Source organism: Gossypium hirsutum, chromosome D01, assembly GCF_007990345.1.
Source record: "Gossypium hirsutum isolate 1008001.06 chromosome D01, Gossypium_hirsutum_v2.1, whole genome shotgun sequence".
NCBI classification, from domain to species: Eukaryota; Viridiplantae; Streptophyta; class Magnoliopsida; order Malvales; family Malvaceae; genus Gossypium; species Gossypium hirsutum.
In genome coordinates, this window is record NC_053437.1 from 61126410 (window position 1) to 61150908 (window position 24499).

Here is a 24499-nt window from a genome sequence, read left to right on the forward strand (position 1 = left end):
CACCCATCAGTTTTGGCGCCGTTGCCGGGGACTGGCAACACTTACAATTGTTCTCGAGGAGCCCAGAATTTGAATAACAGGTTGTCGAGCTAATGACGTTAAACAAAGCGCTGTTGGGAGGCAACCCAAATTTTTCCCTTTATGCAAATAAAATTTTTGGTAAAACGGAAAATGAAAATGCATGTCGAGGATCAGTTCTGTCTAAGGAAAGACTTGGTACTTAAGAATGTCCATTGTGACTCACCTCTCTTTCCTGGGAACTTACTTGGTGCATGTATCACGATAGTTTTACCAAATCTCATAATCTTGGTTTTTAATAATTTATTTCTCGAGTTTATAGCTTAGCTAATAAATTCAAGAAATAAAAAAATGCACATTTTAATTTTAATTTTTTTCTTATTATTTATTTTTATTTTTATTTTGCAGGGAGGCATTCCAAGACAAAATTAAATCCCCCATGTCAGCCCACAAAATTCTTTTAATTTCAACAAAGGCCAAATCCACCTACCCACCATTTAACACCGTGGACAACCCTCCACGATGTTGAAATACATGGGGCGTTTCTTTTTCCTTTCCCTACTTACCTTTACTTTTTATCATTTAATTCAATTCAAATTACATTAGGGACAATGTAAAATAAGTAGGGGGAAGGGAACATATATTGGTTCTATTTTGCTTATTCGTTGTCGTTGTTTTTGCATGTTTTCCGTGAAAGGAAAATTTTTTCTTTTGATAAATTAGGATAGTACACTTATGGTTTGACCTATTTAGCTATTTAGTTCTTTACACAAACTTTTCAATAGCCTAGACTTAGTGGGTAAGAATTTTTTTTTTTTAGGAATTATGAGTTTGCTTGATTGCCTACCTTATATCACATGTCAATTTTTTGCCTTCTCTTCTTAAAAAAAAAGAGAGAAAAAAAGAAGAAATGAATAAATACTCCTCTGATACGAATGTTAAGAGTGAAAAATTGGGGTTGTACATCGGGCTGAGTAACCGGAATGTGGTGCTTGGGTTGTCATCACATCTCGCGCAAAAAGGTTCGTGTGACTATCTAATTTCTTTACACTCACTCCGCTAACAAGCTATCACGAGTAGGGCGAAATAACCCGCTTAGAGTCATCTGAATTGAGTAACTGGAACATGGTGCTTGGGTTGTCATTATGTTTCGTGTAAAAAAATTCGAAAATATCCTAAGTACAAATAATAAAATAAAATGAAGGATAAGTCTATCTCTGAAATATATTTACTTACTTCTTAGGCTAGGTTATTTGAGATGTTAATGTGCTAGGATTAAATTTTTGAATTGTGCAAACCATGGGGGTCAAGTCCTATTTTGGAGAAAATTTTTCCTTTTGCAGAAACATACAAAATGCTCGAGGACTAGCATAAGCTAAGTAGGGGGATTTGATTAAATGCTAAAGTTACATATTTTATGTAATTAAGGGTCTGTTTGATAGGGGGAAATGATTTTCCGGAAATGGTTTTCCCCATTTTCCGGTGTTTGATTGGAGGAAAATGATTTCCTTTTGGAAAATCAATTCCAAAACACGGGAAAATCAACCCTATATTTCCGGAAAATGTCTTACCCCTTAGAAATCGGTAAGACATTTTCCACAGCTCATCTTCTCACCGTTGAAACCATTTCCATAGCTCCTCATCATCTCTGCCTCATCTCCTCTGCTATTGTTGCTAATTTTACTGTATCCACAACATTATTGTTTTGTTTTACTGCCGACAGTCTTCCCTAACCCTATCTCCCCTCTTTCATTTTTTTTCCCAAATCCAAAATCAAGGCATCAAGCTACCTCCGTCCTCCATCGATCCACCTCCGGTCTACCTCCGGTCCTCCACCCAGTTCCAGTTCCAGAAAATCAAGGGTTTGTTTATTCCCGAATCGCCAACAAATTCGTATTTAAGGTAAACTCTTTGTTTACTCGTTGATGTTCATAATTTGTCTGTTTAGCATCACTTGTTTGTTTAGCTGGTTTAGCTTCTTTGCTAAATGTTTGATTTATCAGTGATTTATTTGATTCATTATTGCATTTGATTATGGTAACTTATTTTAGATTTCTGGGTTTGATTTCACGTCTTTGATGATGCTTCGGTTCTATTCGGCTTTATTTAATTCATTTTGAGTTTGTTATTAAAAAGAAAAAGAAATGATTGCTTTTCTTGGCATTATTATTGATTTTGGGTAGGATTTTCTTTTTATCTTTTGGGTTTGCATGGATGTGATTCAGATTGGATCGAATAAGGCCAGAAGATTAGTATTTTGGGTCTAACTGATTGTTCGTGTTCTGAATTTCATTTTGGAGGTTCGGTTTTTCTTTTTGGGTTTCTTGTTTTGGAAAATCAATAAAAAAGGAGCAACAATGGGATTGCTAAAGGTTCGGTTAGGTAATTAGTGTTTCATGTAGGAGTGAGTTTCATTGTTAGAATTGATTGGATCATACTATGTGGAGAGCAGTAGAAATTGTTTTATGATAGATTCTATAAAGCTCCTAATCTGATAAGAGCCAACACTCCTATTTCGATGAGGACTACCATTTGAGCGAACTATATTAGAAACTTTAAAATTCTAGCAAATGAGTACTCAGAAAATATTCTGCAACTTCAACTTAAAAGACATGTGAAAGGGTGATTTAAAGGGGAAAAAAATAACTAAAAATGACTAATCAAATCCCACTCTCTAAAGTGATAAAATTCTTTATAATAATACCTACTTAAGCACCCAACCTAGCATGCTTCTGAAGGATGGTAGAGGTTGCTGCCAGTGTTTGAGAGACCTAGTTGTCACATTTTTCTGTTGATCCCAATGGCTCTGTTTATCGGTCAAATAATGCTGTTATTTATGCCACCTCAAACCAACTACAAAATCCAAGACAAAAACCATTATTTATGCCAACCCAGAAGAACAATATGACATGTTAGCAAGATCCATAAACAGAATTCCCACTGGGGGTGATGCCTTTAAATATGGAATGATAGGGGGTGTATAAACCAATTCTTATCCCAGAATTTTCTCCTGCCAAAAAATGAAACAGAATTATTCAACTCCCAGAATCTTTACTTCAGAGAACAAAATGTCCTTACTAATGCATCTTACAGTCTAGAAGAGAAAAGTACCTTACAGAAAATTTATGTGATATTATTGAGGAGTTTTAGGTGACTCAAAATCACTAGATTCCCTCACAAAGCATCTTCAAAGCTGTGATGTTCAAATAATTGATGTTCAAAATCACTATATTCTGTACAGTAGGAGGGTAGCATAGAAAAATTTGGCTTCAAAATGTTTTTAGTTATCTAGGGAGTCATGAATCAGAGGCCAAAATGTTTTTAGTTAAAAGTAAGAAGCATAGAAAAATTTGGCTTCAAAAATTTTCTCAGGGTTGAAGATATTGATACTTTTATGTGTTGTAATATTATGCACTTGGACAATGTTGTTACTATGTGGTGTACTACTAATTATGTATTTGGATAATATTATTTCTAGTACTCATTATGGTTTCGAAGCAATTTATAATTATTCAATATTCTTACTAGTATTCATTGTGGATAATATTTTTTCAATTTATAACGATCAATATTGTAGCTTATTATTGAGTATTATTATAAATAATCATTGCAATATATGTAAAAACAATTTAAAATATAAAAATTTATTAATATATATTAATATATGTAAAAAACAACTTTTCCGGAAAATATTTTCAGGAAATCTGTCAAACAGCAGAAAATATTTTACACAGATTCAATCAAACACCAGAAAATATTTTCCAGTAAGTCATTTTACAGAAAAGTAAAACATTTTCCAGAAATCAATTTACGGAAAACATTTTACAGCCAATCAAACAGACCCTAAATTGGTTAATTTATGAGAGTGCACCACTAATTTTTCCATGTTTTTGTTGAATTTTGTGCAAGGGTGCAATTTGGGGCTAAATAGAAGAAAAAGGAAACAATTGGGCTAGATTGAAGAAATGAGCAAAGAAGGAGGGCCAAAGCAGAATTTTTCCAAGATTAATTAGCTGAAATTTTTGGTTGACTTAGTGGGAGATTATGTAGGGATTTTTAATATTTTATTCCTTGATTTTCTATACTAGTTGGCTCTTAATTTAGCAAAGCCACTAGTATAAATAGTGGACTACTTTGTTTATTTTAATCATGAAGTCTTGAATCAAGTCATTAATCAAGTTTTTAATTATCAAGTTTTTTTTATTAAGTATTCATTTAAGCTTTAGGCCGGAATTAGCCTCGTCAAAACCTGTGAGTTATGCACCCGAGCAAATTAACTCCTAAATTCTAGTAATTATTATTTCTCCGGATTAAGAGTATGATTTTGTCAACTCATAAAGTCAGATCAACATTAAGTCAAAAAAGACGTCATTTGATTTAGTGTGGTTAGACGTACAGTTGGAATTCCGAAAGGAACGTTTCTAATCGGTTTTCTGTGAACATATTGGAGTGCCAAGTGGAGATTGTTGTTTGGTTCCGTCAAGGGAAGTAGTAACCGGATTTAAATGTCCCACGCGGTTGAGGGCATTGGTTCGAGCTAGGCTCTTCTAGAACGCAAAGCTGCCAGAGTTCTAAATCACGAACGTTTCGTGGTTGTTCGATCGGTAAGGGTTAGTTATTGGACGTTCCATAACTAATTTACACAAGGAGGAGTTGGTGTCCGAGGCGTCCTTGGTAGCTATAACTAGTTTAATGGAAAAGAGGAGTTTATCTAATTTCGAGGATCGGTTCAAAGACGAGGAAAAATTCGTGCCTGAAGCTGAGTTTATTCTAATTAATTTTTCTTCATATTTATTTAACTGTTTTTATTATTCTGTTTTCAACTTTTTCTTTTCACGCATTTTATTTATTTATTTCAGGTCTTCAAATTTTATCCCCTTGAACTTCTTGGGCACGACAACTGCCCTGACATAAATCTGGTCAAAAGAGGAATAATTTGCAGTAAACCCAGTCTATGAGGGATCGACCCTACTCCCTATACTGCTTAAATTGCAAATTAGGCATAGGTTTATATTGGTGGAATCGACACCCATCACAGACATGGACGCATTTGGGGAAGGCAGCGATCCGGGGTTTGAAAGAGAGGGAAACGGGAAGTTTGAAGGAAGGAACGAAATGGGTATTCAAAGATTTGGATTGAAACGAAGTTTGAATGAAAATGGAGGAAGCCATTGATGAGAGCTTTGATTGTGTTACAAGCTTCTCTAGATTTATTAATATAAAAATTACAGAGAGGTCACCTTCATCATCTTCTTCAGGTGAAGAGAGTCAGGGGACTGGTTTTACCCCACAGGGCTCAACAATTAGCAATGAAGAAAGCTATTATACTCTGACTTCACGTTGATTAGTGGTAGTTTGGTTGTCCTGGTTCCAAAACAACATCTCCTAAAACAAAGCTTTTGGCTTCTTCACCCGAAATGAAGCATGTTATTATCTCTTCAATAAGCAGCAGCCTCCTCCTCCTCTTCCTTCTCCACCGCCACCTTTTTAACAATCTCAAGCGAGATTCAAAAACAATAATTATCTTAATTAAAGTGATTAAATTAAAAATAAATAAATAAAAATGACATGGATGTAATTTACCGAAAGAGGCGGGAAATATAAATCCTAAAAATTCGCAGAGTCGGTAAACACTGCCCCAATATTTCATCCACTTAATGTTCCAAATTTCTTAAAAAGAAAAAAATGGAGAAAAGAGGAAATTTCAACGACATTTTAATTCTTTGTGGGCATTTCAACTTTTGGTTCCGTGGATTCTCCCTGAATCTGCGAAATTCGAAAGTCAATTCCGTTTCCAACCGAATCCTCGCCAAAAAGAAACGTAAATTCTCCTCATCCAAAATTCGGATTTAGCTGCTTGGTTTCGGAGAGGAATCGGAAAATTACAGCAATGGGGACTCCAGAATTCCCTGATCTTGGAAGGCATTGCAGCGTTCAACATTGCAAACAAATTGACTTCTTGCCTTTCACTTGCGATCGCTGCGATCTGGTAAATATTCGTTTACCCTCACATTTATTGCATTTGATAATCTTTATTTCTTAAACAAAATTTAAACCTATGTTGGATATGAATATTGCTTTTGAATGTCTGGTAAAATTGTGGATTTATAATCTATTTTTTAGAATGTAAAATTAGAATTTATGTTATTTCTAAAATTTGATGCGACACATATGATCATGTATGTAATGTCATGTTAGTTTATTATTTTCACATATTACTACTTGAAAATTTAAAATTTAAAAAATATAGAGATAATGATCCAATTAAAAAATATAGACTAAATCTATAATCCTATGCATAGTACAATGCTAGTAATTGAATTTAACCAAATGGATTTAACTATTAATACATAGGTCCGGACTAAAATTTTAAAATTCAAAAAGTATAAAAATTAAAATTTCATCAAAACATATTATCATATGTATTATGTCATGTTAGCTTGTTATTTTCACATATTACTCACTAAAAATTTAATTCATAGATTAATTACGATAATTTGTGTTAAGATTGAAATTTTAAAATTTGAAAATAATCCAATTGGAAAATATGAGATAAATCTACAATTGCATGCATAATACAATGCTAGTAATTGAATTTAATTAAAATGAGTTAACTATTCAGACAAAAAATTCAAAATTCTAAAAGTATAAGGATTAAAATTGATCAATTTGAATAGTAATGAGACTAAAATTGATCAAATCAGAGTACATGGATTAAATCTATAACTTTCGTAAAATATAAAGATAACAAAATTTAACCTAGAGTTATCCATGGGTTGGGCCATCTGACTAGACCCGACGGCTTGTCCAAAAATTGGGAGGGTTTGGACAAAAATATAGGCCCAAAATATAGGCTTGGACAAAAAATGAGGCCAGTTCTCTAAACGGGTCAGGCTTTCGGTAAGCCTTTTTTTACCTGGGCTTAGCCCGAATACCTTAACAAAGTATTGGTACATTTCACAAAAGTATTGATACCTTGATTGGTATCGATACCGTTTTAAAGTTTGATGTTTTGATAATTAAAGAAAAATTGCATGATATCGATACCCTCCCAAACGTATCGATACTTCGTAGCAAGTATCGATACATTCCCTATTGTATTGATACTATAGTGTTTAATACGGGCCGGGTCCATCTAGGCCCGAATTTAGCATATATAATTTGGGTTGGACTTGACAAAAATTTAAGCTCATTTTTTGATCAGGCTTAAAATTTTGTTAGGACCCGGCCCTAATTTAACCTAAATGTTTGTGCGTTGATGGAATTATGGAACTATTTTCTTGACTTATCACGGTGGAATTCGTTCTTTACAACCTATGATTTTGCAACAGTCATATTGCTTGGAACATCGAAGCTACATTAAACATCAGTGTTCCAAAGCTGGCAACAACGACGTTACCGTCGTGATTTGCCCGCTATGTGCTAAAGGAGTTCGCTTAATTCCTAATGAAGATCCAAACATCTCTTGGGAAAATCATGTGAATACTGAATGTGATCCATCAAATTATGATAAAGTTACTAAAAAAAAGAAATGCCCAGTTCGTCGTTGCAAAGAAGTCTTGACATTTTCCAACACAATCAAGTGTAAGGACTGTAGTGTAGACCATTGTTTAAAACACCGGTTTGGGCTCGACCATGATTGTCCCGGACCTAAGAAACCTGCAACCACATCCTCGTCTTTTTGGGCTACAAGTTTGCTTAATGTAGCTTCTAGTTTTCGGGAAAACAGGCAAGTTGCGAGGGATGGGGCGGGGCTGCGACGTAGCAGCAGTGGCAGTGCTGGGCAAATGGAGGAATGCCCACAATGTAGGGTGAAATTTTCATCGGTTACCGCATTGGTGGAGCATGTGAAGAAGGTGCATGAGAGGAACAGCCAGTCTCGAGTTCTTAAGATGTCTATTGATGTTTGCCCCAAGTGTGGTAGAGGGTTTCGTGATCCGGTCTCCCTTGTTGAGCATGTTGAGAAGGATCATGGTGGCACTTCCAAAGCATAAAAGGATGTTTGGCTTCAAATGGTGAATCCATTTTTTTAATGATTTTTCAACATTCCATTTGTTGGTTTCTTGTGAGAATTTAAACTTGAAGTTAAATACAAGTGTTCATGACATAATTGGCATAATGTTAATTTTAGTTTTTAACCTTTTCAAAATAGTTAAATTTATTCATTAACTTTTCGAAAAAGAGTTAAAATGATGTTGTTTTAATGAAAATACTAACTAAAATGTTAAAATTTTAAACACGTCAACTTGCATGACAATCCACTCGTACTCTATGCTATTATATATTTTTTGAATTTTATGAACTATTTATAAATATTTTTTAATTTTAATTTTAAATTTTATAATTTTTGAATTATTTGTTGACATCACATATAAGACACAAATGGTTTTATTTTAGTATGATGTTAACACGGACTATTATACGAGTTGCCATGCTAATAACGTTTAAAAAATAATTTTTTTTACTTAGCATTTCCATTAAAAAAAGTGATTTGATTTTTTTTTTGAAAGTTAAGGGTTAAATTTAACTAAAAAAAGTAATGATCAAATTGACAAAAAATATAAACATTGAAGGCTAAATTTATCATTATACCTTCATAATTTAAGCATTACATTCCATTTCCTGAAAGAATATAATGGTGATGGTTGAAAGATTGTATACATTATTCAAAAACTTGTTTGATATTCATAATAAGACGAGAGATACATGTTGTTAAGATGACATTAATGAAAAGAATAATCATAAGCTTTGAATGATGATCTTCATAGACCATAAAATGGATATAAAAATACTCTTCTTTTGACATCTTTCATATCCATTTTACGATCTATATTTGAGATTCATGATTTCTGTTTCAACAATATCATCTTTAAGATTTTAAACTTAAATTATATATATATATATATAAAGAGAAATGTTCTATAAAAAAGATAAATATTAAGAAAACTATAAAAATAGCTAATTACCACAACCTCGTCTCTTAAATTTATTTTTATTCATTCATTCTCTTAATTTTTATTTTATTTAATTATTAACCATTTTTGTAACAGCCTGCTTTTCAGTGTTGTCGGAAACAATGGTTCCAGAACCATAATCCGACGTGTGAATCCGTAAATATTATTATTTAATATTTACGAGTTAAATATAGTATTATAGTAAATCTCAATCTCGTAAGTTTTGCTAATAGAATGATTAATTGTAGTACAAGTGGTGCGTACTGAAAATCAATGGTTTTTAAAAATTAGGTATTGTGATCTCGTTTATGTAAATCGAGCTCGTAAATATTTCTGTTGAATATTTATTGAGCTAATATATAGGTGAATTGAGTTTTGGTCCAGAATTTTTAATGATTTGATAATTAATTATGGAAAAAAGACTAAATTGTAAAAATAGTAAAAGTTTATTATTATTGAATTTTGGTTGTTAGTTGTAACAGCCCGTTTTTTAGTGTTGTTGGAAATAGTGGTTCCGAGACCAAAATTCCGACACGTGAATCTGTAAATATTATTATTTAATATTTACGAGTTAAATATAATATTATAGTAAATCCTGATCCGATAAGTTTTGCTAATAGAATGATTAATTATAGTACAAGTGGTGCATACTGAAAGCTTTAAAACAAGTTTAGGTCCCAATCGAGCTTTCAAAAGCTCTAAAATAAGTTTGGGATTAAATGAAGACCAAATTAAAATTTTTGCAACAAAACAGGGCAAACATGAAAATAGGGGTCACATGGCCTGACCACACGGTCATGTGATCCCTATTTTCATATTTTCCCTATTTTGTTGCAAAAGTTTTAATTTGGTCCTCATTTAATCTCGAACTTGTTTTAAAGCTTTCGAAAGCTCAATTGGGACCAAAACTAGTTTGTTAATAATGTTTTGCATAAATTATGAAATGAGAAATTGATTTTTAAGTCAAAATTGCATGTGATGATCTCTATTTTTTGTGGTAACATCTCGTAGCTCAGGTCTAGTAACTGGACCAGGTATTGGGTGTTACAAATTTTATATTATTATATATATTTTTACTTTGTTACAGATTTGAATCTAGTGTGAATTTTTCCAAATCAATTTCTATTCATTTTGAGTCAAATCGAATCTTATAGTTTGGAATTCTGCATCTCTCATTATGATGATCTCCTATATGCATTTGACTTCTTTTGAGTTGGATTTTGGTAAAATTATCATGAATGTTCTAGTACTAAAAATCAGATTGTACTTGTCCTCTTTACTTAAAAAAGAATAAATTAATCATTGTAGTTATACTAAAGAGTAAATTAGTTATTTTTATTAAAAATTTCATCAATTTCAACGGTTTAAATTTAATGCAGTTGATGGAAAAACCAAATAGCTATATACGGCTTGCCACGTTAATTTTTAATAATAGAAATACATGAAAATTTTAATATTGGTCAAGCCATTGATTCTCGATCCGATCAATTTGATATTCGGTTTAGTTCAATTAAATAAATTATTAAAAGTTACAAATTTTTAAAAATATAAAACTCAATTCAAATACTGATTCTTTTCCCTGCTCTGAATGAATATACTGATTGATTTCTAATTCAACTAATCAATCTATCCAAATTCAACAACTTTAATAATATATCACAACTTGTGATTTTTTTATACATAGATAATAGTAATGATAATTTCTTATTATATTATATTGTGACAATTTATCTCGAAATAAAATAGATATAAATAAATGTTATTATTATTTTTTTGATATTAAGCATGTTCATTTTAAGATTTATGTTCAGGGTTGGGGTTGTAATTGTTACTCCTAATAATATTATCTTTAATATTCGAATTATTTATTAATTTAAAAGAAATATTATTTTTTATTTGTATAATGATCGTATTTATAAGGAGAAAAAGATAGATTGGGAGATGGAAATTATAAAAGAGAAAAAAAAGATTCCAAATAATAATACCGTTGAGAGTGTTGAAAGTATAGGCAGGCTGTAGGTGTTGAACTCATATAGCGGTAGGATTTTAATTGTATTTTAGCATATATTTTTAGAAAAAACAGGTTAACTTGATTTCGCGGTTTGGGCAATGCTGGAAACGCGGTGATTGTTTTGCACGCCTTAGATTTCCAGCCTCAGCTCTGCTATTTCTGACATTGATTCCAGGTATCTTTAGAGTTTTTTTTTAATAATTTGTTTGATCAAAACCCCACTTTTTATCAGCCATTTCCCATTGGTTTGGGTTTTGATCAAATATTTCATTTTCCAGATTCCTTTATTTATTTATTTTAATTACTCGATCCAATTTTGTTGAGTTCTTCTTGAATTTGGATTCAACATTGCATTTTATTGATATTTTAGCCCAGGTTTTGATAGCAGTTAGTCATAGTTTGATCAAGTTGATAAACCAAAATGCAGGAGTTATAATTCATAGTATTTAGCTTGGTTTTGTATAGGTTAAAAGTTGTGACACCAGGATTTTTGTTCATAGGTTGGTGATTGGATTTTGCGGGTATCCTATTTGTTGTGAAGCTTTTCTTTCCCTTCTGGACATTCAAGCCCTACGCTTTTATGATTTAGAAGGGAAAGAAAGCACAGGGATACTGAAGTTTTCCTTGCTGTTCTTTATAATTTAAAATCATATTATAAAAGAATGAGTTTCATCTCTGGCGCCATTTCGAGGCAAGTCTTGCCTGCTTGTGGTAGCCTATGTTTCCTTTGCCCTGGACTGCGTACAAGGTCTAGACAGCCTGTCAAGAGGTATAAGAAGATGATTGCTGAAATATTTCCGCGTAATCAGGTTTGTGTTTTCTGTAAATTCACACATTTTTTAATCCTAGTAATAATATAATGGTTTGTCATATTTTTGAAGATGAACTCAAGGGTTAGTTAAGTTAGCTCATGTATCATGTGTAGGGCTTGATAGTGTTTTTCCTAGATTTAAATGCATTTGTTTATGTGCTACTTTATAATGCAACCACGCACGTGGCCACTGACAGATGAGTTAGAACTAATATAAGTCAATTGTTATATAGGGTTTAGCTAAGCAAAACTTAGTCATAAGACTGTAATTTAATCATGTTAATCATTGTCTAACTTTATTGTGGATGATATTTGTAGTATTAGCATTTATTTGTCTTTTGTTGTAAACATTTTCTTCTTCAGCCTTACTAATCATATAACTTGAGCTATGTTTCTTCTGATAGGAGGAAGGACCAAATGAGCGCAAGATAGGAAAGCTGTGTGAATATGCTTCAAAAAATCCTTTACGCATCCCAAAGGTACAATATATTTGCAAGCCTCGAGATAATGCTTTTGATGTAATTGATGATATTTGAAGTGTGCATGCATTTGTTGTTAACAGAAGAGATTATTAAAATTATAATGCTTGTTAAGATCTGGTTATGACAAATGCCTACACTTTGCGCTTTTTTTTTTCTTAAAATGAAATTTTAGAAGTACTCACTACGAACATAAAGTTCAGATAAAGTACAATGAGTTTTTGTAGAACTCTGTGTAATAAGTTAGAAGTTTTTGATAAATAACTTTCAGGTTTTTATTTGGTTTAAGAACCTGAACTATCCTCGTTGTCATTGGATCTAAGTGTTTTTCCTGTCATGTTGTGTGATAAAATATCTATCGAAGTGTTTTGAAAAGTAAATAATTTATTGGTTTAAGAAAGGCATTATTTAGCTATTTTTGCTGTAACATTTGTTCTGGGCATGCTTATCTCAACCTTTCAAAATGAAGAACTATTTCCTGCAATATGCAAAGTTTATAGCAAGTCAATTATGTTAATCCTTACTATAACTGATTCCTGCAAATTTTATGACCAGATCAGTACTTCCCTTGAGCAAAGGTGTTACAAGGAGTTGAGGAATGAGAAGTTTCAATCAGTGAAAATCGTTATGTGTATTTACAGGAAATTGTTGGTCTCTTGTAAGGAGCAAATGTGAGTTCCTTTTTATTTTTTTGCAAAATTTATGGGTTTCTATCTTACCGTTTTGGTCATGTGAAGACTATTGCATCATGAGATGTTTTACATTTTATATACATACATATATCTTGTCATTTCTTTCCCTTTCTAAGTGATTTTGGTATCCTATCTTTCTTCAACCACCATTAAAAAGAAAACAAGGAAATTTTATGCTCCAATTTGTTATCTGATAACTCTTCTTCTAGTCTTTGCTTAGGTGAGAGAACAAGTCTACTTCAACAAGGGAAATGCACCTATCCAATAATGAAAATGCCTCGTATAATTTAATTAAGTTCTTAAAAGACTAGGTGGATGATTAAACTCTTACCCTCTTCGTAAAGGACCAAAGACATGAAAACTTCCATACTGCTTTTCTCTGTAATAAAATACCCTTTGTTGAACTTAATGGACAACAACTTTGGGGATGGATAATGGATCATTATAATTTACAATTAACATGTTGCTTGAGTTGACTAGATATTTTAGCTAGTTGCAAGTTCCATGGTATTGCAAGACATTTTTCTATGGTATAGTCTATAGAGAAGATACTCTTATTGATTGAAACTTGTTACACCTTTATGACCTCTTCTCTGGAATTTGCTAATTTTAAGTATTGTATTATTTACATTGGTAAAATGTAAGTGATCATGTCTCTTGATCAATGTTGTCTTTGGCACTCCACAAATGATATGCTTGGAAAGATGAATTTGAAAGAGTGGATATGGGTTTAGTTTATAAAATGTGATGATGAAATGCACACACTATGCACAAATTGGTTAAGCCTTAATATGCCTATACATTTGAAAGATATAAAATGATGAACTTTAAAATCCCAAATACCTATAGGTACTGCAATCAATAAAGGCATTCAACTAATCCATGCGCTTTATACACAATTTATACACAATTTCCATATCAATAATGTTCATCCTTTTACCAATAGACAGAAATATCTAGATTGTAGTTTCAAGGGTAATATATCAAGCTAATGACTAAAATAATTTTAATTTGCTTATACTTGTAGTTTTTCCCTGAACTCACTTTATTTCTGGTTATCAATACTTTTGTAGGTCATTATTTTCTAGTAGCTTACTGAGCATTATACAGACACTGCTGGATCAAACACGGCATGATGAAATGAGAATTATAGGATGTCATACTCTTTTTTACTTTTTAAATAATCAGGTTGGTGCTTATGGCATTACTAGTATGCTTCTTACGTTGAATGGACTTCCAGTTTGCAGTGCATTTATTTTCAAAAGTTAGTATGTTTATGGAAACAGGCTTCAAACTCATTTTATCTTGCCAAATTTTGCAGAATGATGGCACTTGCATGTTTAAGTTAGAAGGCTTTATTCCAAAACTATGTCAATTAGCTCAAGAAACTGGAGAAAGTGAAAGGGAAAAAAATCTATGTGCAGCTGGGTTGCAAGCACTTTCTTCAATGGTATACATTCACATGGCTGCTTTTCTTTTGAAATTTATGATTATGTCAACTTTTAGCTGGGTTTCTGGGAAATAGATGATAAAATGAAACCTTAAATCATATAACTGATACTAACAATTATAAAGTTCTGGAAAACTAATCCTGAACGAATTAATATTCTGCATGTATAATGAAGGCAGAAGAAACTAAACCAGAAAGTTATGCCATGTATTACTATGAATGAACTTTGGTGGAGTAATGCTGAAGTATGGCATTTCCCCTTTTTTTGAAATTTATGATGCAGGACTCTGTGAGTTGGGTTTTTCAGCAAGGTTAACTTATTAGACTAATGGAAGTAGATTACTTTTTCCACTAATCAAGATTTAGTGTTAGTCTATCTTTCCAATTACAGTTGGAACTCCCCCCTCTCAGTTGTAGTGCTTAGGAAACTAGGAAAAGAGGAAAATAAATTCAAACCCAAATAAGATTGGAGAATATCCTGTGAACATGAGTTGTTTCATGAACCTAACTTCCTAGAATGATGAAAGTTAAAGTTCATTAAAGATTTATTGTTATAACACCCTTTCACATTAAGTTTTTGGAACTCCTAATAGTGGTCAATTGTAGACACCACAATGAATATTGTTTATTTATTTAACCTACCTTATTTTGCCTCAGCCCTTTAGCTGGTCCTTACCTTAAAACAGGGGCGAATCTAGGGTGGGGCTTGCAGGGGCCCCAGCCCCCCCTAAAATGAAAAATTTTCCATTTTGACCCTCTAAAATTTTTAAAAGTTTAAATTAGTAGTAAAATTGCACTTTAGCCCCCTAAAAATAATAAAATTTTGATTTAATCCTTTAAAAATTGCATTTTTACCATCGTAAAAATTACAATCTAATGTCGGCCCCCCTAAAAAATTTTCTGGCTTCGCCCCTGCCTTAAAATGGTCTCAAAGTTTGAGTTTATGTTGCCCCCTTCCTCTCTCTCAGTTGTAGTGCTTAGAAAACTAGGAAAAGAGGAAAATAAATTCAAACCCAGATAAGATTGGATACCTTCCTGTTGGTCTAAGCGTCGCCTTAGCTGGAATATAGATGGTGATGATATGTGGCATGGGAACTGAAACGTAGTATGGTAGTATTGGGCCTTTGACATTGACAATTGCATTTGGTCAAGCTCATTTAAATGGATTGTGTGCTCAAGCTTACTTATGGATCCAGCCTCATTACTAGTTCAAGCTCTTTTTGAATCCTTTTTCCAATTCATTTTGAATCCTGAGCATGATATCTCATTTAAATCCATAATCAAAGTGATAGAATCTCACATATTACAGAGCTAGGCACCCTTGTGAGCAATTCATAACGAGCCAAAAGAAATCTATATATTAGATAAAATGGTTAAACAAGCACAAATAAAGCTAGGCTTTAACCAGCACAGACGCAGTTTTGTTCCCTTGCAGTCTTAGACAGTAAATTTCTTTTGGCATGTTGTGACGATTCCAAATGAAGATGGGCGAAGTATAACACTTAGACTTTGATCCACTAATAGAAGGATAACAGATATTGGGGCAATATTGGGCTCGAACTCTTACATTAAATGGTAGTATTAACATCACAGAATATTAGAAGTCAGTCTTGTGATTCCTGCATCTAATCTTCATCTGATGTGTTCTTGACATGATTCTTTTTAGTCCAAAACCATATGACATAACAAATCTTATTTTTCCCCTACCTTTCCTTCCAAGAAAGAAAGGAAGAATTCTAAGATTGCTATATTTGGCTATTCAAAATGCAATCTTTATTTATTTCAATCTTGGATGTTCAGACAATAGCATTATTGCAACTCTGTGTCTGGCTTTTAGAAACTTAAACTAGAAATGGTTGTAAATGGCAATAATATTTTCCATTTCACCAATTATTTCTTTCCTCCTTACAGCTTATGTTTTCTCGATGTTCTATTGTATATATAAATATTCTAATGCATGTTCAATTATCTATTTTCTTGTCTAGATTTGGTTTATGGGCATACACTCTCACATTTCGGTGGAATTCGATAATGTAAGCAGATTCAGGCCCATTTACATGTCCTTGCAAGTTTATTGCTACGTTATTCATTTCATTAATTTTATTCATTGCTTATATTTGCATGTTTTCTGTTATAGTAATAGGTTTCATTTGTAAATCCTCAAATGAGGTAATTCATGACTTTCTGATCTGGGCAAAGCATCAAGATAAAAGTATGATTAAGTATGATTATTTGTTTCTTATATACAAATTGTTATGTGTAATTGTTAAGGTCACAAGTTATGAATTGAGTCACCGGACAAACTACGGGAAAGTTCACTTTGATTGAGGGAGCCTTCCCCTTGTTGCGATTTCTACCACGAGAATAACCTATAATGAATAATATTGTGAAACTCATCGAAGGGAGCTCCTAACCTTAGACTCATTAGAAAGATAAAGTCATAAACCTCTATAAATTAGAATAATTGCTGTCTTGTTTTATTACTAAGAATGGTCCCCTTAAATAGAGGTTACATAGGGTTTTATTCTTTTCAACTAATTAACTTGTAGAATAAGAAACTATAATTAACGAAATTAAAATGAAGCACTTTTAGGTGCAAGAAAATACTTCCTAAGTAAGTTATTCTAGTTAGGAATATTACTAAAATAATGTTATTTATCTTATTTCCATCTTTGGCACTTTTGACTTCTTGTCTTTCAAGGCATCTATAACAGTAATTCAAACTTATCTTCTGGCTATTTCCATGTTTGTTCCATTGAAAAATATTTGCATTGGTGATGCATATAATTAACCAACATTTTCTATGAACTTTGTGAATGTTGTTTAATCTCATTTTTGCATTAAAGCCATTTTCAATTATCAAAAAACAGATTGTTTCAGTAGTCTTGGAAAATTATGAAGACCCAAGGAAAAATTTGGAGAACCATAATGGTGGCAAAAGTCAGTTGGAAAAAGAAGTGGTAAAAGATGAGGGTCATGACTCTTCATCACCAGATGTCCCCATAACATTTCCTTCTTGGGACACAATTGTGAATGACAATGGAGAACTAAATGTCTCAGTGTAACCCCATGACACATTTATGAATTCTACCTATTTATTTTAAATAAGGGTAAACTATACCATTAGTCACTAAACTATGAATTTTTATTTTGGTCACTTAACTAAAAACACTTACAATTATTGAACTATTCAAAAGTTTTCATTTAAGTCACTGAACTATTCAAAAGTTTTTATTTAAGTCACTAGGCTATTGAGTTTTTTTTTTTTTTTTTTTTTTTAAGTTCTGCCAGCGAGCTTTAAGTGACAATTCAACGATTGGTACAGTGGATCAATACCCATCGACGAGTAAAAGAACATACCTTAGATCCAAGTCGGTCTGAAGGTCAATGTCAGAGATTGAAGAAAAAAGCTGTTTGGAGTTTGGTTTGTAGATTGTGAGGTTCAAAGTTGTTTTATGAAAAAACTAAACAGTAGAAGAGAAAGGGAAAGAGAGCTTTCGATTGGTGCAGGCAGTGTGAATAGAGAAATCCATATAAAATCGATTTTAACAGCCTAGTGATTTAAATGAAATCTTTTGCATAGTTCAATGACCAAATTGTAACTTTTTTTAGTTAAGTAACCAAAACGACAACTTACCATAGTTTAGTGACTAACAGTGTAGTTTACCTTTAAATAATTACCTTTGAATGGGTTTATTTCTTTTTATTCTCACAGGGAAGATGCCCAAAATCGCAGCTTCTGGTCCAAAGTTTGCTTACATAACATGGCAAACCTAGCCAAGGAAGCTACAACAGCAAGACGGGTTCTTGAGTCTTTGTTCCGTTACTTGGATAGTGAAAACTTATGGTCTCTTCAAACTGGTCTTGCCTTTCCAGTCTTAAAGGATATGCAGCTTTTAATGGAGAGCTCTGGTAGCATGCATTTTCAACAGTCAATATGTCTGACTTTTTTCTGTTTCAGTTTTCTTTCTATCAAATTATATATATATTATTTTATTACTAAATTTTTTGACTTGTAACGAGTTTGAGAAATTGATACTATTTATTTTTTCTCTGTTTGCAGGACAGAATACACATTTTTTGCTGTCGTTATTAGTTAAGCATCTTGACCATAAAAGTGTTCTCAAACAACCTGACGTGCAACTTCAGATTCTAGAGGTTACATCCTCCCTTGCTCGATATTCAAAAGTTGAGCCTTCTATAGCAATACTTGGTGCAGTTAGTGATGTTATGAGGCATTTACGAAAGAGCATACATTGCTCACTTGACGATGCAACTCTGGGAGTTGACACTATAAATTGGAACAAGAACTTTAAAGAAGCTGTAGATAATTGCCTTGTACAGTTATCGCAAAAGGTGGGATTACTCTCTTGTCTCTCTTGTGTTTTATTCTTGTTGGACATTTCAAATTTAGCTAGCTACTGTGAACAGGTTGGAGATGCAGGTCCAATTCTTGATGCTATGGCTGTGATGTTGGAGAACATCTCAAATATTACAGTTATAGCTAGAGCTACAGTCTCTGTTGTCTATCGAACTGCTCAAGTTGTTGCTTCAATTCCAAATCCATCTTATCTAAACAAGGTAACAATCATAATTTTAATGATTTTTTTTTCTTCATGAACATTTCATAGTGTTGAGTGCAGTATTTTTATTTGGTGTTTCTTTGTACCTATAGGCTTTTCCTGAGTCATTGTTCCATCAATTACTCCCAGCTATGGTCCACCCTGACCATGAAACACGAATTGGTGCTCACCGTATCTTTTCTGTTGTGCTTGTCCCAACTTCAGTTTGCCCTCAACAATCCTCTGTTCCTCCATTAACAAACAAAGTCATTCCAAGAACACTTTCAAGAACTGTTTCTGTCTTTTCTTCATCAGCTGCCCTTTTTGAGAAGCTAAGGAAGGAGAAATCTTTCTCGAGGGGGAATGGTTATATAGAAAAAGAAAGTATTGTTAATGAGGGAAGTAATAATATGATTCTAAATAGATTGAATTCATCTTATAGTCGAGCATCTAGTTCAAGAAATCTGTCTGTACCTTTGGAAACAGATAAAAATTCTCTGAGCAATTCAAATACAGAATCTGTGAGTCTTTGTCAAATGATTAACCCTTTGAAATTTGGTTTATCTGTATGTATTTTTTTGAAACTTTTTGTATTTGTTAAACACCAGGAGACCCATTCTCTACGGCTTAGTAGCACCCAGATCAGTCTCTTGCTTTCATCAATTTGGGCACAGTCTGTCTCTCCTCAAAATACACCACAAAACTATGAAGCAATTGCTCATACATACAGCCTAGTGTTGCTCTTCTCTCGAGCCAAGGTAATTTCTCAACTGATGCTACCTTAAAGGAATTTGTTTTTCATGAGTTGATTATTACAGGACATATTTGTTTTGCATGTAACTGATATTTATTCTTTCCTGGAGGTCTAATATCTGTATTTTCATTTTTTATGTAATGCAGAATTCTAGCAATGAGGCTCTTGTTCGTAGTTTCCAGCTAGCCTATTCTTTGCGACGTATCTCTCTTAATGAAGGAGGTGAGTGTTCAAAGTTGAAGCTGTCCTTAACCTCACATGGATTTTACTGGTGTCTGCTTCTCCTTGTCTTACTCTTTCATGACAATCCCAACAAACAAAAAATAAAACTAGAGGATAGAACATGTCTTGCATGAAAATGAATTCATGTAACGTGTAATTATAGTAGTAGTCACAAATGTTTAGCACCTACATGGATGACACCAAGGTTTCTCTCCTGCAGAAGACAAAAAGGAACCAATAATTCTGATGGATTGGAAATGCAAGAAGCTCTCTTAAGGACATAAAACCAGTAGGAAATATAGCACTGATCTGTTCTTTCAAATCTTACTTTTAAGTGAAGCATCTTAATCAAACTGCCAGCTTGCCACATATACAAACACTAGTCAGTATTTTGAAAGATTCTAGTTTTTGAGTCAAATTAGTAAACGGTCCAAACTTATGTTTTGCCCCTTCTCTTATAAATTCTTTTCATGAATGCTGCACATACTACAGTGAGAATGGTGAGGAAGATGTATTGGTTCATTATGGTTGGATTCTGATGAAACAACTAATTTGATATATGTTATTGAGGTTTCATCTCTTTAATCTAAATTTCCACTAATGCTGCAGGGCCACTTCCACCATCATGTCGTAGATCACTTTTCACCTTGGCAACATCAATGATCCTATTTTCATCAAAAGCATTCAATATTCTTCCTATTGTCTATTCTACAAAGGTTGCCCTTAGAGAAAGAGTGGTAAGGAACACTTACCACTTATCTGTAATGAGATGTAGTGTCCATATTTTCTTTTTTTCTGCCTTTCTTTCATTTCTTTTTTTAATTAAATTTTGGTGCTTTCCAAGGCAATTTAAATATCTCAAATCCAGATAGATCTTTTCATATCATTGTTCTATGATTAATAGGTTGATCCATTCTTGCACTTGGTGGAAGATTGCAAGTTGAAGGTAGTTGACACTGGGTCTGACCGACCAACAAATGTTTATGGATCTAAAGAAGATGACAATTTGGCTGCTAAGACACTCTCACAAATTCAGATTACCCCAGAGCAAGATAGCGAAAGCCTTGCTTCTGAGATCGTGAAAAGCTTGGGAATTTCGTCAGAAGTAAGCTTTTCTATTCCAAGAATCTTTAACTCCAATATATAATTGAAGAGCTAGTAAATTCTGTTGTAATTTCCTTACTCTAATATCTGGTGCATATATATGTATATGCAGCCTGAATTGTCCAATACACGAGCACAGCTGTTAAGCAAATTCTTGCCAGATGAAGTGTGTCCTCTAGGTTCCTACTTGACTATTGATCAACTGCATAAAGAATATCAAGCTGGTGCGGAAGAGAGTAAATCTACCAAGGAGGTAAATCTCTTCACTCTACCTTCCAAATTTTATCTTTCAATGCTTGGACATGTGATTTCTTTTGCTCTGCAGGATGATGCTTTTGCAGAACCATTTGAATGTCAAACCAAGGATGGTTCAGGGTTGTCCCAGGAAACTCCAAAACCCTTGGATGTTAATCAACTCCTTGATTCAGTATGTCAGCTATGCCAGTCTTTTTTACTTGTCTCAAAGTACAAGCGACACATTTTACATGATTATTTGCTCTACTACCACAGGTATTGGAGACTTCAGATCAGTTCGGAAGAATATCTGTCTCAACAGGACCTGACATGTCTTACAAGGATATGGCCCATCATTGTGAGACACTCCTAACCAGGAAACAGCAGAAGATGTCTGATTTGATGAGTGTCCACCTGAGACAAGACAGCTATTTTCAAAATCCTTTTCATGCAGAACAGGTAGCCTCTAAGTCCATGTTAGTAGGGATTCAACGGCCCTTGATTTAATCAAATTCATGCATGTTTAAATATTGGACTTCCCATGGGCTTATATTAAAACTGAGCCACACCACCTACAATAAATTGGTTTCAGATAGGATGCTTATTATGGTCTCAGAACTTTGGTTCTATTGTATTGTTCATCCTGTCTATAATACTATGCGAGCTTGATGACCCCTAGTGAGGGTGTCCATGGGTAGGTCGGGCTATATGTGAGAGTGTTAAGTGGTGTTATCCCACGTATTTTAACTATTGAGATTCCCATGATCTAACATCCACTCCCTAACTCTAAAACGCAGCCTGGCCCTGTCTTTGAGCAAACAAGTGGTACCAACTCATTGCAACAACCTGTTGGCACTCTTTCAATGCTGTGTGCAACTGAGTACCAGAACCATCTCCAGCCCTTCAGTTTTCCGTCCTCAACTCCATATGATAACATCCTAAAAGCTGCTGGTTGTTGATCCTGTAAAATCACGGAATTAAATTCCCCCCCAAAAAAAGCAAAAAGGAACATCCGGCAATTGTTCCCGTAGAAGGAAGAAAGTATCCATTTCCTATTTAAGACAAGGTTGAAAATGCTGCTGAACTGTCGATTTTAGAGCTCAAAGATGTTTCAGCTGCAACAAAAACTACCATCCTTGCTTCTTGGTATACAAAGTAAGGCTAGCGTTTAGTTGAGTTAACCTTTTTCAGCATTTAATCCATCCATTCATTCATTAATTTATTGTTTTCCCATTTGCTTTGATTATTTTATGAAGTTTTCCAGGAGATAGTAAGACTTCCCCTCGCTTCATATTGTAAGTAATCTACTTATTTTCAGTCATATAATATCTGTACATGAATGTATAAGTGTCTCATCAGTTTCTTGGTTTCTAACAACAGGTTTGACTGACTAGTTGGCCCAGTGGTTGAAGTCACTTCAATATGATTCGTCATTGTTTCTTTCCTCCTTTACACTCTTTTTTCTTTTTCCTAACTACGAGGTTGTTTATATATATATACACATTGTATATATATATTTAATATTTTGACTGAATTATTGTCACCCTGGGTTTCAACTCAATTGTAAAGTTACTAAAAGCTTCATATTTTTTAACAAAATAATATCAAAGATAATTTGTTTTTTCATATAAAATCTAAAAAAATTGCTTTTAACATTTCAACTTTACTATTTCAACCAAAATTATATTTGGTTGTTATATCATTTTTTTTAAATTTATCATATAAACTTTTCACCCACATCGTAAATAATAAGAATAAGAATAATAATATCCACATAGATGCATTGTCACGTGTTGTGATGCCTTTGCTACGGTGTATAATATTTTATTCACACTAAAATTGTCAGTGAAAAAAATATTTCACATATATTTTATTTTAAAAATAATAATATTGAGTTAATTGAGTCTTAATTTAATTGTTACAGTTGTTATTACTACCATTAAAATAATATGGTTTCAAGTGCATTTGAGAGCAAATTTATCAGTAAATAATATATAAAATAATAATATTGAAATTAATTATTTTTAAAATAATTTAAAAAGGCTAAATATTTTTTATTCATGTGAAATTACATAAATAATAGTAGTTCTTTACTTAATTATTTTTTGAAGTTAGTTTAATTAAAAAAAATTTTGAAGTTAGTAATTTCAAATATGTGAAAAATTTTAAAAAGTAGTAATTTATTTAAAACAACTAATTTTTTTTACTTTATTTTAATTTTTTTTTTCATGTATATTATGCATAGATATCAACATTATTCTTAATTTACTTTTACTTGTTTATGTAGATATGTTGTAGATTTTTGTTTTCTCATCTTGATTGATGTATAAAATTTGTAAAATATATACATATATTTTTTGTTTTAGTAGAAAGAAAATTATGTGTTGGTGAAATTTATCAAATTAGTTATATAATATAATATAATATAACATAATATAATATAATAGACGTAAAAACACCTCCAGTCCCTCTTAATTTCAATATTGAGTAATTTAATCCCTGTCAATTTTAAAAGTAAACAACTAAGAATAATTAATCACGACGTTAATGTTTTCCATCAATTGTATATAATTTTGGTTGGTTTAATAACAAATTTAGGTCTCAATGTTTATATATTTTCTGTAAATGTTGACAAGATGTGTAAATGTTACAGGCTAAATATGTTATAAATCAAGACCAAATTGATAAAAATGCATAAATGTTGCAATATAAATTTATTAAATCAAGACCAATTTGACATATTGTGCAAACTTGGAGAGCTAAATTTGTTATTATACCAATAAAAATATGTACAATTGATGAAAAATATTAATGTTGTGATTAATTGTACTTAATGGCACACTTTCGAAATTGATAGGATTAAGTCGGTTTGACTTTTTGAGATGGACTAATTTGCTCAATATCAAAATTGAGAGAGACAAGAGAGGTGTTTACCTATAATATATTAGCCAATTAAATTTTATCAAATTATTTAGAAATGGTTAAAATATACCATAAGTCCCTATACTTTTCAAGAATATAGAATTTAGTTATTTTACTTTTATTTTCAAAAAATTAGTCCCTCTAATTTTCAAATTTCAAAATTCAGGTCTAACTATTAACACAGTTAAATTCTTTTTTGTTACATTTGTTGGCATTACATTTTGAAATAATAATAATAAATTCACTTAGTAACCATATAATTAAAAAAATATTTTTATAATTAACC

General features: G+C 32.4%; 2 protein-coding genes across 3 annotated transcripts; both read left to right on the forward strand.

Annotated features, from left to right (window-relative positions):
- The first annotated feature begins 5644 nt into the window (after positions 1-5644).
- On the forward strand, positions 5645-8128 carry LOC107943172 (zinc finger AN1 and C2H2 domain-containing stress-associated protein 16). Its single transcript, XM_016876915.2, has 2 exons — positions 5645-6007; positions 7350-8128. Exons 1-2 carry the CDS (start codon positions 5909-5911, stop codon positions 8010-8012), a joined length of 762 nt encoding a protein of 253 aa, XP_016732404.1. The 5' UTR covers positions 5645-5908; the 3' UTR covers positions 8013-8128.
- Positions 8129-10906: 2778 nt separating this feature from the next.
- Positions 10907-22934, forward strand: LOC107943168 (protein SEMI-ROLLED LEAF 2). Of its 2 annotated transcripts, XM_041087589.1 has the most exons (22): positions 10907-11158; positions 11484-11792; positions 12199-12273; positions 12829-12944; positions 14039-14153; positions 14287-14415; positions 16401-16448; positions 17286-17476; positions 18131-18327; positions 18479-18771; positions 18847-18996; positions 19091-19498; positions 19586-19735; positions 19878-19953; positions 20563-20690; positions 20858-21058; positions 21170-21310; positions 21383-21484; positions 21568-21750; positions 22089-22446; positions 22548-22586; positions 22672-22934. In XM_041087589.1, exons 2-20 carry the CDS (start codon positions 11646-11648, stop codon positions 22248-22250), a joined length of 3012 nt encoding a protein of 1003 aa, XP_040943523.1. In that variant the 5' UTR covers positions 10907-11158; positions 11484-11645; the 3' UTR covers positions 22251-22446; positions 22548-22586; positions 22672-22934. The 2 variants fall into 2 exon arrangements, with proteins under 2 accessions (XP_040943523.1, XP_040943524.1); XM_041087590.1 differs by lacking the exon at positions 10907-11158 and having other exon boundaries at positions 11656-11792; positions 12834-12944; positions 22672-22910.
- The last annotated feature ends 1565 nt before the right edge of the window (positions 22935-24499 follow it).

What these genes read in the sequence shown, in the direction of transcription:
- LOC107943172 (XM_016876915.2), top strand. Translation starts at nt 5,909, where the DNA reads ATGGGGACTCCAGAATTCCCTGATCTTGGAAGGCATTGCAGCGTTCAA. An exon ending in CTTGCGATCGCTGCGATCTG is followed by an intron (nt 6,008 to 7,349) that starts GTAAATATTCGT and finishes ATTTTGCAACAG; the next exon opens with TCATATTGCTTGGAACATCG.
- LOC107943168 (XM_041087589.1), top strand. Translation starts at nt 11,646, where the DNA reads ATGAGTTTCATCTCTGGCGCCATTTCGAGGCAAGTCTTGCCTGCTTGT. An exon ending in GCTTTTAATGGAGAGCTCTG is followed by an intron (nt 18,328 to 18,478) that starts GTAGCATGCATT and finishes CTCTGTTTGCAG; the next exon opens with GACAGAATACACATTTTTTG. An exon ending in ATCCATCTTATCTAAACAAG is followed by an intron (nt 18,997 to 19,090) that starts GTAACAATCATA and finishes TTGTACCTATAG; the next exon opens with GCTTTTCCTGAGTCATTGTT.